Source organism: Danio rerio, chromosome 20 (genome assembly GCF_049306965.1).
Source record: "Danio rerio strain Tuebingen ecotype United States chromosome 20, GRCz12tu, whole genome shotgun sequence".
Taxonomy (NCBI): domain Eukaryota; kingdom Metazoa; phylum Chordata; class Actinopteri; order Cypriniformes; family Danionidae; genus Danio; species Danio rerio.
The window spans coordinates 29,240,214-29,253,097 of NC_133195.1; the positions used below are offsets into that span (position 1 = coordinate 29,240,214).

Here is a 12,884-nt window from a genome sequence, read left to right on the forward strand (position 1 = left end):
CCATGTATGGTTTATGTACACCAGCAACATAAAAATCAAGTGTTATTTTTCCTGCCAAGCATTGTATTTTTTACTTGAAAGAAATATACCTTCCAATAGTGCCGAACCGAGGTTGATGGCTGCCACGCCTGGCCTTAACCATGTTGATGGAATGTGATTTTGGTTTGTGTTTAATGTTATCACCACATCTGAATCCATGATCTGAAAGAGTCCAATTTTAAGTATACCTTGATTTATCCAGATGATCTTCCTTAAAAAAGCAACACTGTCCTCTGGTGGTTAAAATGGCAAACAGCGCATAAATATAAACTAAATCGAAATCTCCCACATCTATCAGACAACTTACCTGTTTTTGCAGGTTTGTTGAGCTCCACCTGCAGGTTTGCAGTATCATGCCATTGTTTTGCAGAAGACATTGAAGAGCCACCTTCAGGGGTCCCTCCAAACCCACCAGCACTGCCATCTTGCCAACTAACGGAGCATCTAAAAATGAATTACACAAAGATAAATGCTGTGTCAACAGAATTTAATTCACAGACAAAAACGATACTTTTTAAAGAAAGAAGACAAATTAATGTTATTAAAAGAGACAGTACAGTATTTTTTTCAACAAAAACTGAAAATATTCAATATTAAATATTAAATAGCTAAGCTAGGCAAGGCAAGTTTATTTTATACAGCACATTTCATGCAAAACAGCAATTCAAAGTGCTTTACATCAACAGGAATAAAAGAGACATGTATATAAGAAAAACTAAATAAAAATAAATAGTATAAAACAGATAAAAACAGATTAAAATGTGTTAAAACAGGTTATAAAATAATGAAAAGGAAAAGAAAGACATACTAGTGCACTCTGTCAGACGTAGCACAGTGCTCATTCAGTAAAGGCACAGCTAAACAGATGTGTTTTAAGTCTGGATTTGAATGTGCCTAATGTTTTACAGCATTGCTTGAAAACAGAATCAGCCTAAATTGTGTAATCACAGAAGGAACATATCTGTTTATTTCTGCATGCATAATCAAAATGCAAGGACATTTAGATATGTGTATATTTACATAGAGTATACATAAACTGTGCATATTCCACCAATAAAAAAAGAATGACTTCTAAAGTGTGACATTGATACAGTTTACTGACTTATCCCCCAGACAATGCTTTTAAAAACTTTTTTCTTCTCATAAACACAAAAGAAGTTATTGTGAATAAAGCTGAAAACTTGTAATCACTGACTTCTGCATAATTTGTTATATCTTCTATGGATGTCAATGGTTACAGGTTTTTTGCTTTAATCAAAATAACTTCTTTTGTGTTCAATTAAAGAAATAAGTCAAAGATTTTAATCCACTTGAAGTAAAGTAAATTTTTAGTAAATTTTCATTTTTGGGTAGACTATCCCTTTAAGACTAAATAATGGAGGCTAAAAATTCTGCTTTACCATGACATGAATAAATTGCAAAACAGGTCTTTCTGTATTATGTGCTGCGATTACACAGAATTAATGTTTTGCTGTAATTTGATGAAAAGTTGAAAACATTTGAATTTACTCTATACCTTGAAGAACAGCAAGCAGGCATTTTAAATTACTTTTAGAGGAACTCTTCAGTATTTATTAATGTACATTTTGTGGAACATTTTGGTGTTTAGTTGTCTATATAATAAAAACATTAAAAGAAGATACACACCATGTTTGGCAAGCAGCTCCAGCACAGCTCCAGCAACAGGTGAGGTGAAGCCATCTGTCTTATCACCCAACACCACACGGCCAACATTAAGATCACACACCCTACAAAAGCAAAAATGTGAAATGCGTTTGTGAGTATAAATGTACTTGTAATATATTATAAGGTATCCTGTAATTAATACAGGCCTTTGTTCTGGGTACTAAGAACTAGAACGCTGCATTTATACTGTCGCAAAGAAATCTGAAGTGAAGTAAACTGTAAGTCAGCAACATCAAACACTGGGTTTAATATGATCAACAACTGGAGGATAGAGGATGATGTTATTAAAGAAGTGTTGTCATTGTGTATTGTATGTTATAAGGGTGATGGAACTATATGATTAAAAAGTAAAAAGGAATACAAACTTATTACATAGCTTTCTGGAATAACTGATTCTGATTGATCAATCACAACAATCTATTGTATGTTATTCCTAGATAACAAATGCTAAAACTCATAAACACAGGCTCGTCTGGGTACTACGAATCATCTGTGAGTACATTTATATACATTTTTATATGCTTATCTGTCAACCCACTGTTCTTTAATGTTTGGCGCCATCTTGTGACTAAACATTACATACGTTCAGTGCAGACTACATTCAGACATTTTCTTTTCTGCAAGCTTTACATTAAATTAAAGAGTTACATCACATTTAAATAATGCTTTATGTCTAATTGTTTAATTTTGTGCCGAGTAGCCATGCAATAAGTGGAATAATGTATTAATATTAATAATGTGTGTCATCTAGGTGCTTGTTTTCACAGAATAAACCCTTCAGTCTTATACAACTGCTGATAGGCTTTATTCTGAACAGCAGCCTAGATTAACTAGATTTAAGGCTGATAAATAAACACAACACCACAGACAAAGGCGACAGGTACATTAAGTGTCATTAAAAAAGTGTTTTGAAATATTAAAAAATATTTTGCCAATGTTTCGTATGGCATGCATTCACCTGATTAACACACACTAGTGAATACTCATTCTGTAGTTCATATTGTGCTAAATTAGACCATAGTCTGAAGTAAGAGCTAATTTGCTTCCCAGAACTTTGTTCCTAGAACTAAAACATTCCCAGTTTCTGTGGAGCAAAATGTGGTCAGCAAAATCCATTTTAATCTGCCAATAGTTCTTGAAACTGAGAAAAAAAGGTCTTCTGGTGCAAAACCCCATCATGCATATAAATCTACCACAAAAACACAGACAAAAAATACTAACTTAAAATATGGTAACACTTTAATCAAAGCAGATGTAGTGATGTAGCACTTACTATAGTAATAATTACAAAGAATTATGCATAATTACAGGTAACAAACCCTAAACCTAACCTACATTGTAACCCCAGCCATATAGTATGTGCATGTAATTGATTAATATTACTTAGTAAATAAATGAATAATTACATTGTAACTATGTCACCGTAAAATGAAGTGTAACCTAAAACATTAACAGGTAGTGAGTTCTCAAGATTACTCACACGGATGATTGTGGCAAACTGTTCATTTGAAAATATTGTTGTACACATAAGCATCTAATTATAAGTTGCGTACCCATCCACATCCTTCTGTGGCTTGATGGCATTACGAACACTTTTGGAAAGGAAGGTCTGAGGAAGGTGCAGGAAAATGCCATGAACACGAGAATCTTTATTTAACCTCAAGACCTCCTCAATGACCTGCAATTCAAGAGCATAAAAAAATGAATGAATCGTGAGACAGAACTGTAGAGAACTGTTTCTGTGGAATGCAGTATAACAAGTAATGCTTGTTTATTCATAAAATATATTTATTGTATTTCCAATTATCAGATATCACTGACCTCCTCTTCTGTGCACCGGTGTGGAAGACAAATCTGCATCACATTTAAGCCAATCTGTGTGGACAATATAAACATTCAAACTAATCTAAAGTGGTATATAATATATTCTTGAGAACATATCATTGGGAAAACAACTATAAGTTAATAGACAATTTCAATTTTACCTGATAATTTATTTATATATAAATAAAAATGTTTAAAATATAATATACTGTGAGATCTTAGACTAAATAGAACACACAGTTATACCTTTCCAGCCATCTTCTTATTCATTTCCAATAAACCATCATCTTCACCAGCCTGTGATAAGTAAAAACATCCCAGCTTTTAGTTTCTAAGATTTACTGACACATTTAAACTCTTTACATAAAAAACAAAGTCAGACCTGTATGATAGCCAGTGTGGGTTTAAGGCCTGGGTTGTTTTCTCCAATAGATTTGAGCTCTTCTCTGCACCTCTGAACAATGTCACTGTAAATGAGATGCACACAAAATACACATTTAACCACTCAAATCACAGTGCTTTGATTGCATCTTTCAGTAACTGCATTAATTCCACAAAAATTAAAAGAACCATGAGAATTGTCTTTTAAGCTGTTGTTCATTTTCTAAGTAAAATAAAGTCAGTATGATCAGCATAACCTAACAACACTTTGACTTTATTCTACAGCACAAACCAGACACACTCATTCACTCCAACCATATTGTTAAAGACAATCTAAATAACTGCTTTACTGTTTTCTTTTGGACACAATATGTGATAACTTTAAATCTTTAAAAAAAGATTTATAAAATATTATTTTTACAGTGAAGACTATGCAGTGTATTATTAATTTATAATTATAATTTTATTAATAGATATATGAAGTGTTTCCCAGTACTGGGTGATGAAGCCGAAGGAAAATGAATGAATGAATGAATGAATGAATGATATTTGAAGTTGCACTTCCCCCAAAATTATGCCAATCATTCAAAAATAATTATCTCCTTATTGCAAAATAAATTACAGAAAAACAAAAATAGTTTGCCAAATTTGAAAAGTGACATGCATTTAAAGAAATTTTGGTTATCCAATCAACCAGCACTGCAATATTTTGGCTATTTTAATGCATTTCTCAAACTCAAGATTTTAAACCACAAATCAATTAGAGCATCTGCTGCAAATTTAGGTCAAGCATTAATAAGGGTCTGATAACACTATTCTTTTATTTTACCTCGATATCAATGACATCTTCAGATCACATTACAAAAATTTAATTTAACTTTTCTGATTTTGATTGTTATGCAATATTGTGCACCTCTGTAGAGCTGCTTTGAAAAAATTATTTGTGTATATGTTGCGAAAAGCATTATACAAATAAAGTTGAATTGAAATGAATATAAACTATGCTCTGGACTTTTAAATGAGAATATGAACAAGAAATAAACACAAACAAAAATATTGCTACATTCATATCTGAGGTATTTGTTTTTGTCTGCTCAGCTGAACATAATCATTTGGAGCAGATTGGCTAACATATTTTGGAAATAGCAGATAAATGTATCTTATGTTACAGAGGAGTCTGTTGCGCCATTGTAAATATTTTTGCAAGGCTTTCTGCAAAGACATCTTCACTGATTACTTTAACCCAATTTAACAGCAACCTGACCTTTGGCTATTTACAGACATGCATAAAGATACCCAGGGTCAATTGTATGTGGTACAAAGAGGGAAAGCAATATTCCAGCATCAAAAAGGGATATTTCTTTATACCTTAAAACTATACATTTTAGAGTCAAATTTTACATTTAAAATTAAATAAATAATTCTTCCCCCTAGGCAAAAAATAATGAAATCATACATTTTTACTATTATTTTAAAAGAAATCCTTAATTCTATGCAACAATAGTTTATATATTAAACAATCTTTTAGACAGATAATAATTTGTTACATCTGTAACCTCTTAACTACCACCCCACATCTGGAGTTCACACTTAAATTATAGATGATATGTGCATATTATACAAAATTTTCCAAGATAAGTTCAGGCTTAAACAGAAACTTGTTTAAATATACTTAAAAACAGTTAAAGGCTTAAAACTATTTAAAAAGTATTATTTAATAATGCAGCCCTGTCATTTTAAATCTTTACATTTTGCCATTATAATTTAATCTGCTGGGTTCACCAATTCCTCATCAAAAAGTTGTTACCATTTCAAATTTAATATTAAAAGTTACTAATAATATGTATTATTATACATACATTACATAGTACTAAGTACAGGTCAGTATTAGGTTGAATTTACACAAATATATCAATTACACTTAATAAGACATTTGACACAAAACATATTTGAACCCTTAAAATAGACATTTAGGTTGCATTTAATGTGTAATTTATTTAAAAATCACTTCACTAGGGTTTGATATGGCACTGATTCAAATTAGATAATGAATGCCACCCATAAAGAATATATAATTTCAGGGAAGACCAAAGAGCGCTGTAACACTTTTCATTGTTTTTTGCTTTACTAAAATAACTGTATACTTCCCTTCTTACTTAGTTGTATATACTTGATATAGTTTGTCTTCCAACTGCAGTTTCCAGTTATGGTGAACATATATGAGTTATTTTAGTTTTTAAAATAATAAAAAAACTTTTATACTTTAAAATAACTATTGTTCCCACAAACAAACACTTAAAAGAAATCCTTTACCGAGAGACGATCAGTATTGTGATCGTCCACCAGGGGAGCGGGTTAGATGAGGACATTCAATGTAACACTGACCCACTAAAAACATTCATGTTTAGTTAAAATAAAGAGTCGCACTTTATAGGACATTCAAATACTTATACAGTATCACAATATGAACATGTAACCTAGTTAGGACACAGAACAACTATAGTAGACTACATCCGCACAGTGTGAAGACAGACTGAAGACTAATGGGAAGCAGAAGTTACATCAGCAGGCAGACAAAAACCGGCAGCACGTGGAAACAAATCAAGGCAACACAAGAGACACTTTATCTTCAGTAACGTTACAGCTAAAGTAGCTGTATAAACAAACGTGTTACTTTTCGATATGAACGTTTTTTACTGACAAAGTTTAATTCTTACCCAACTGCTCTTTCATACGGTGGTCCTTCGTATTTTCTCGCATGACTTTGTAAACTGGCTGCTGTTTCAGTTGTACCGCTGGTAGAACTCGCTTCTCGAGCCCGCAGAAAAGAAACCGCGCTGATATCAGGTGTGTGTCTGTTCTCCCGGGATAAAAATTTGACACAAGTACGTGATCTTTGTATGGTTGAGTGGCTCCGGCGAGCGTGGCGAAAGGCGACAGACAGTCTCATCATGCTACTTGGCTGGAGCTGCTGACAGAGCGGAGTCTGGTCTGATGCTCAGGTGATTCTCGAGCACTACTGGAACAAGACAAGCGCGTGCTAGACACCGGCATCACGGGAGCGCGCTCACTGAAGAACTGCTGAAGAGCACTTGAGGCGTTTTTGTAATAATTGTTCACAAGTCTAAGCAAGAACACAAATGACTCATCTGACATTGGGCAACATCTTATTTTTTCGCAGCGTTTTTTCTTTTCATTTACAAATTTGTAGAATTTGTGTTTTTTTTTCATAATTTTTTTTCTTTTATATATCACAATTGCCCAATAAAGACAATAAATATTATCTTAGGGATAGTTAGATACGGACCCAAACTAAAAATTAACTGGGCATTTAGTCACCCTTAAGCGGTTCCAAAACATTGAGTTTCCTTTTTCTGTTGAACACAAAAGAAGAGTTTTAGAAAAATGTAATCATTGACTTCCATTATGAGATAGTGTTAGTGAATGGTTACAGATTTTTAACATTCCTCAAAAAATAAATAACTAAATGAACTCAAGCAGTTTTGCGACAAGTGAACGGTAAGTAAATTATGAGATTTGGGTGAATCTCTTTAAGACTCACAAACTGTAGACCATAGTTAAATTTAAGACATTTTTTATAAATGTGCCTTAGAAAAAAAAATACTGGTGTGCATCTTGACACACAAAATAAATAAAAAACTGATTTGATATTTTAAGATCAGTCAGTGCAAGTTTCTTTCAGTTAAAACAGCGCACTTTTATTTTAGTCTGGAATATTAATAGGATAGTTCATCCAAAAATTAAAGTTACGATCATTTACTCACAATCTTTATGACATAAGTTTCAAACTGGATTCCTGGAGGGCCGCAGCTCTGCAGTTTTGCTCCAATACTAATCAAACACAGCTGATCGAAATAATCAAGGTGTTCAAGACTACTAGAGACTATATTAAGCAGGTGTGAGTTGGAGGTGGTTGGAGCTATGCAGAGCCGCTGCCCTCCAGGAATTGAGTTTGAGACCATTGCTTTCTGAGTTTCTTTCTTCTGTTGAACACAAAAGAAAATATTTTGAAGAATGCTAGCTGGCTGGCACACACCGACTTACATAGTTTTAATAAATTCAATGGAAATGGATTCCAGCAACCAGCATTTTTCAAATGATCCTCTTTTGTGTTCAACAGAAGAAAGAAACTCAAATAGGTTTTGAAAAAGTGCAGGATGAGTAATGATAACACAATTATTATTTTTTCAATGATTTTTAAGCCTTGTATCTGCAGCCAGGGGATAGGTATAGGGAGTAAACTAAGTAACCCAAGTCACACTGATGATCCTCATGGCAAGAGCTGAAAGGAAGCATAGCATTAACATAAGCAGGAACAGCACTGTCTAAAATTGATGTCACCAGATAAACCTGCTCAGATCCAGCAGTCACATTCATATCATGAGCTTTGTGTTTGTTGGGTTTGCGTGAGTCTACAGTGGCCTAACTAACTATCAACAGTTTTGGATTGGTAAGATCTATTTTGAAAGAAAGAAACTCAACATTTAAGCATCAAGTTGTCAATTTGAATGAAGTATGGGGGGGGGAGGCAATAATATTGCAAAATCTGAATTTAAAATGTAATTTCTTATTTATTTATTTATTTATTTATTTATTTATTTATTTATTTAAAGGCTGAATTCCCATCAGTCTTGTCTGCAGTCTTATTTAGTAAATTTTTTGATAAACAAAACAGCATTTTTTGGCAAAAATGTTTAGAAACGTACTTTTTATTCACATTTTCTTAAATGCATCTCTATTCAATAAAATATTAATAATTAAAAGCCATTTATTATTGAAGAGTAGACTAAGATGAACAAACAGAATTCATTTATGTATCAACATAACACTCTCATGGAACACTGTCCTAAGAGAAAGTATTACATACTGTTTAAGCCTCCCTTTGATTTTTGTTTTCTTTTTTAAAATATTTCCTAAATGATGTTTAACAGAGCAAGGAAAATTTCACAGTAGGTCTGATAATTTTCTTTCTTCTGAAAAAAGTCTAATTTGTTTTATTTTGACTAGAATAAAGGCAGTTTTTAATTTTTTAAACACCATTTTAAGGTCAAAATGATTAGCCCCTTTAAGCTATATTTTTTCGATAGTCTACAGAACAAACCATCGTTATAAAATAACTTGCCTATTTACCCTAACCTGCCTAGTCACCCTAATTAACCTAGTTAAGTGTCTTTTTTATATGTTTACGGTTATAATGGCAAAGATGAAATAAATCAGTTATTAGAGATAAGTTATTAAAACTATCATGTTTAGAAATGTGTTGAAAAAAATCTCTCCCTTCAACAGTAATTGGGAGAAAAATAACAGGAGGGCTTATAATTCAGGGGGGTTAATAATTCTGACTTCAACTGTACATGTCCTCAGAAAGATTTGTGTAATATTGCATGTGTTTATTTTAATAGATGTGAGCAGGAGTTATTATGTTTCACGTGAGGAAGACACAAGTGACCTATAGGTAACAAAGTTACAGTCTAATTTATGGCATCAGCCAATACCATTTGAATGAATGCACACAGAATGAGATACAGCTGACAAATATTTTGTGTACAAATGAAGTAGTTAAGATGCCTCACAGACATGTTGTAATAGGCACTTGATGGCTTAGTGGTTAGCACTGTCGCCTCACAGCAAGAAGGTTGCTGGTTCAACTCCTGGCTGGGCCAGGAGGCATTTCTGTGTGGAGTTTGCATGTTCTCCTCTTGTAAGTCATAGATAGGTGTAGGTCAATTGGACAAACTAAATTAGTGTACAGTATGTGCGTGTGTGTTAATGAGAGAGTGTATGGGTGTTTCCCAGTACTAGGGACTAAGCCGAAGGATCAATGAATAAACACTTCTGAGTCTGAAATCTAGACAACAGATAAGGCACCAAATTCTGAATTTATTCTAATAAAAGAAACTGAAAATTCACAGTTGGTGCAAAACATTTTTTCTTTATTCTGTACTCACTTTCCTTGGGCTTAGTACCTGCTCCAGCAAAAGTCGCCACAGTGGAATAAACCACTAATTATTCTGGCATATGTTTTATTTGGCAGATGGCCATCTTGCCGCAAACCAGCACAGAAAGTACACTAAGTTGTGAACTCTCAGTTTTGGGAAACACCCATATATTCATTCACACATACACACACTCATACACTACGGCCAATTTAGTGTATCTAATGCCCCTAGAGAACTTCTCTTTGGACTGTGGAGGAAACCAGAGCACCCGAACAAAACCCAAGCAGACATGGGGAGAACATGCAAGCTCCACACAGAAAGATCTCCTGGTCAAGCCAGGACTTGAACCAGCAAATTTGCTGTGAAGCAACCATGCTAACCCCTTAGCAATCATGCCACCCTATTCCGTCAACAACTAAATTATAGTTCTTCTAAATTTTTAAATACATTTTAGAGCAAACAATATCAATGAAAACTGGAAAGACAGTGGTGGCAACATTTGTTCTTCTGACCAATTGCCATTTTCTAAAGAAAAAACAATCCTCTAAATTACTTTTTATTTCAAATTCTCCATAGCAAAAGCATTCAAAGTTATAATGATTCTCTGCATATGCTATAGACATGTTTGAGTAAAACATCTTTTATTTTATAAACTACTGATAAAATATCTTCAACACTTCAAATGTGAATATTAAGATTTTCAGCACTTATCTGTAGAAAATGGCAGTAGCTCAATATAAACATTATGATGAATATATTTAAATATGTTATGAAGTTTGTAATGATTTTATTGTAATGATGTGTGCAATCTGCTTGGAGAAATAAATTAGAAATTAGAACTGTAATAAAATCTGTAATACTTGGACAATTGTTTCTTTTGAACACCACTATACACTGTGTGGCCATTTCACCGTTTCCAGAAGAACATTTTCTTAAATGGGTTGTTCCTATCATGTCTCTTGGCTCTCTCCAGCTTCACAAGGACCTGCCTGACCTCTGCTTCAGTCGACTGAACATTGGTTTGAATGTAGTCTGTCATTGAGCTCTGCTCCTCTACAAGCATGGCCACATCCAGAAAAACCTCATGAAGGCTCTTAATGCGTCTCTCCAGCTGTACCATTTCTGTATGCCGGCTCTCGATTTGGATGAGGGCAGACCGTGCGGTTTTACCCTCAGAAACCATGTTCTCACTGAAGACGTTCCACTGACCGCTCTCCAGCATCTCCTCGATCTGATCTCCAGTAACATCTCTCCCCACAATCTCCATCTGCCGCTGAATATAAGCCTTGCAGGACTCTTTGTGGCTCATCTCAGCATCATTGTACTCCACCATGGCATCACGAAAACTGTTGCTTATGCTGGAATACTGTGTTCGGGCTATTCTTGCCACTGGTGAATTGACACCATATTTTGACTCTAGCTCCTTTCCATGGGAGTCCATGTTGCGAAGGTGTGTAAGCATCTCCTGACCACGAGTTTTGATGTCAGCTGCAATTGCATTGCGGTCACTGGTGGTATTAGACGCACTAGAGCCAAAAAAGTGTGAGTTTTGCTCCCTGAGACGCTTTACTTCCAGACGAATATAGTGAATTTGACGGCGAGCCTCCTGTGCTTCATCAAACACAGCTTCCATGTCAGGGTTGGTGCTGGAGTCCTGAGGAAGGTCATAGAGGTCTGTGTTTTCTGAAGCAGGGAGTGAATGGGCAGTTTCATGCTCTGCAACTGTCCCATTAGACATTGAAACTTCCTGGAGGTGGCCAAGTCTGTCCCTCATAGCTGAAGTAGTTGACTGAAAGATACAAAACGTATTTTATCTAAGAATTCATTATATATGCAGCATAGTTATATACATGGACTGCAGTTACTAAAGTACACTATATGGGCCCAACAAACAGCCCTTGTAAACAGAATAACCTGCCCGTCAAAGCGTCTGACGTAATCTACGTGCCCGTGTACCTGCCAGACAAGAAAGACCAGTTTCTACGAACACGTTTTAAAAATATAAGCTTTTTTTTAACTCTTTCTCTTACAGTGCGCTTCATCATTGTTTTACTACTTGATCAGGAGTGCGTTGTATGGTCTTTAGATATATAGATTCATTAAAAACAGAACGGATTACAGAAAATTATAATCAATCCCAAATCGTGCAATTGTAATATTAGCTCAATGTATAAAATGACTCTTATTAATGAAACTATTTGCCACTTGGAATAACACAAATTTTTCAAGCATTACTATGACTGTGGCCTACCTCAAATTATATCCTTCTCTGTCCCTTCCTCCTAAAATCAGCTTAATACAAAAGCCAATCCGTCCGTGAAAATAACAAATGCATTTAACGTAACAGGACTTCACCTCTGCAGCCAGCGATGCACGAGTGAGGATGATGTCATAGACTCCGCCTTATATCAGGTGTGCAGTGATGACCAATGTGTCCGACAGAGGGCAGAAGAAATGCGGGGCCAGGGGAGAACCGAGCAAAGTAGAGCCTAAACACAGAACTGTCCCAAAGGCTTTTTCAACTGTTTAGTTACCACGAACGCCTTAAACATGATCATAATAAATTATATTTGTTAGTTACACATTTTGTAGGCCTATGCATTTTCTCTAAATAATTCCAACACTCTTGCGCCTTCTTGGGATCTCTAGACCCCAAGCAAAAAACCCTCGACTACTTCATTACAGCATTTCTTTTTTTTTTTTTAATTATGCAATTCACGAATAATATTATTTATACACTCACTGGCTGATTAAACTCTGGTGTCTCTAAATCATTTTGGACCAGCTTTTGGGTTTACAAAAGCTTCTGTAATTATTCGGTTCGGTTTCCTCATTTTTTACATTTTAATATTGCGTTAGGATAATTGTAAGAGAAAACAATTCTCAAAAGATAATTATAAAAAAAATTCAAATATAATGCAAAACAATTATTTAAATAATTATTATAATAACAGTAATAATAATTACATGATTGGTCTCTAATCTGACCACGAA

At 34.3% G+C, this 12,884-nt stretch overlaps 2 protein-coding genes across 6 annotated transcripts in view; both read right to left on the reverse strand.

Moving 5' to 3' along the window:
- mthfd1l (methylenetetrahydrofolate dehydrogenase (NADP+ dependent) 1 like) overlaps positions 1-6,952 on the reverse strand; it is a 53,658-nt gene extending 46,706 nt beyond the window's left edge. For 3 of the 4 annotated variants that reach the window (XM_005160551.5, XM_005160552.5, XM_073932035.1), the window contains exons 1-8: positions 6,648-6,952; positions 3,932-4,016; positions 3,796-3,846; positions 3,547-3,600; positions 3,279-3,403; positions 1,687-1,787; positions 347-483; positions 90-201 (exon numbers count right to left, since the gene is read on the reverse strand). In XM_005160551.5, the coding sequence (XP_005160608.1) occupies positions 90-201; positions 347-483; positions 1,687-1,787; positions 3,279-3,403; positions 3,547-3,600; positions 3,796-3,846; positions 3,932-4,016; positions 6,648-6,883 (901 nt within the window). In that variant the 5' untranslated portion in view covers positions 6,884-6,952. The remainder of the gene's footprint in view (positions 1-89; positions 202-346; positions 484-1,686; positions 1,788-3,278; positions 3,404-3,546; positions 3,601-3,795; positions 3,847-3,931; positions 4,017-6,647) is intronic. The other variant, NM_001242996.1, reaches the window with a different exon arrangement.
- A 2,368-nt stretch (positions 6,953-9,320) lies between these two features.
- Positions 9,321-12,565, reverse strand: stx11b.2 (syntaxin 11b, tandem duplicate 2). Of its 2 annotated transcripts, none has more exons than XM_073932002.1 (2): positions 12,246-12,565; positions 9,321-11,679 (listed from the first exon to the last, which is right to left on the reverse strand). In XM_073932002.1, exon 2 carries the CDS (start codon positions 11,662-11,664, stop codon positions 10,798-10,800), a length of 867 nt encoding a protein of 288 aa, XP_073788103.1. In that variant the 5' UTR covers positions 11,665-11,679; positions 12,246-12,565; the 3' UTR covers positions 9,321-10,797.
- Between the last annotated feature and the right edge of the window lie 319 nt (positions 12,566-12,884).

Bases quoted from the DNA above. Each gene is read 5' to 3' on its own strand.
- stx11b.2 (XM_073932002.1), bottom strand. From the start codon at position 11,664: ATGAGGGACAGACTTGGCCACCTCCAGGAAGTTTCAATGTCTAATGGG.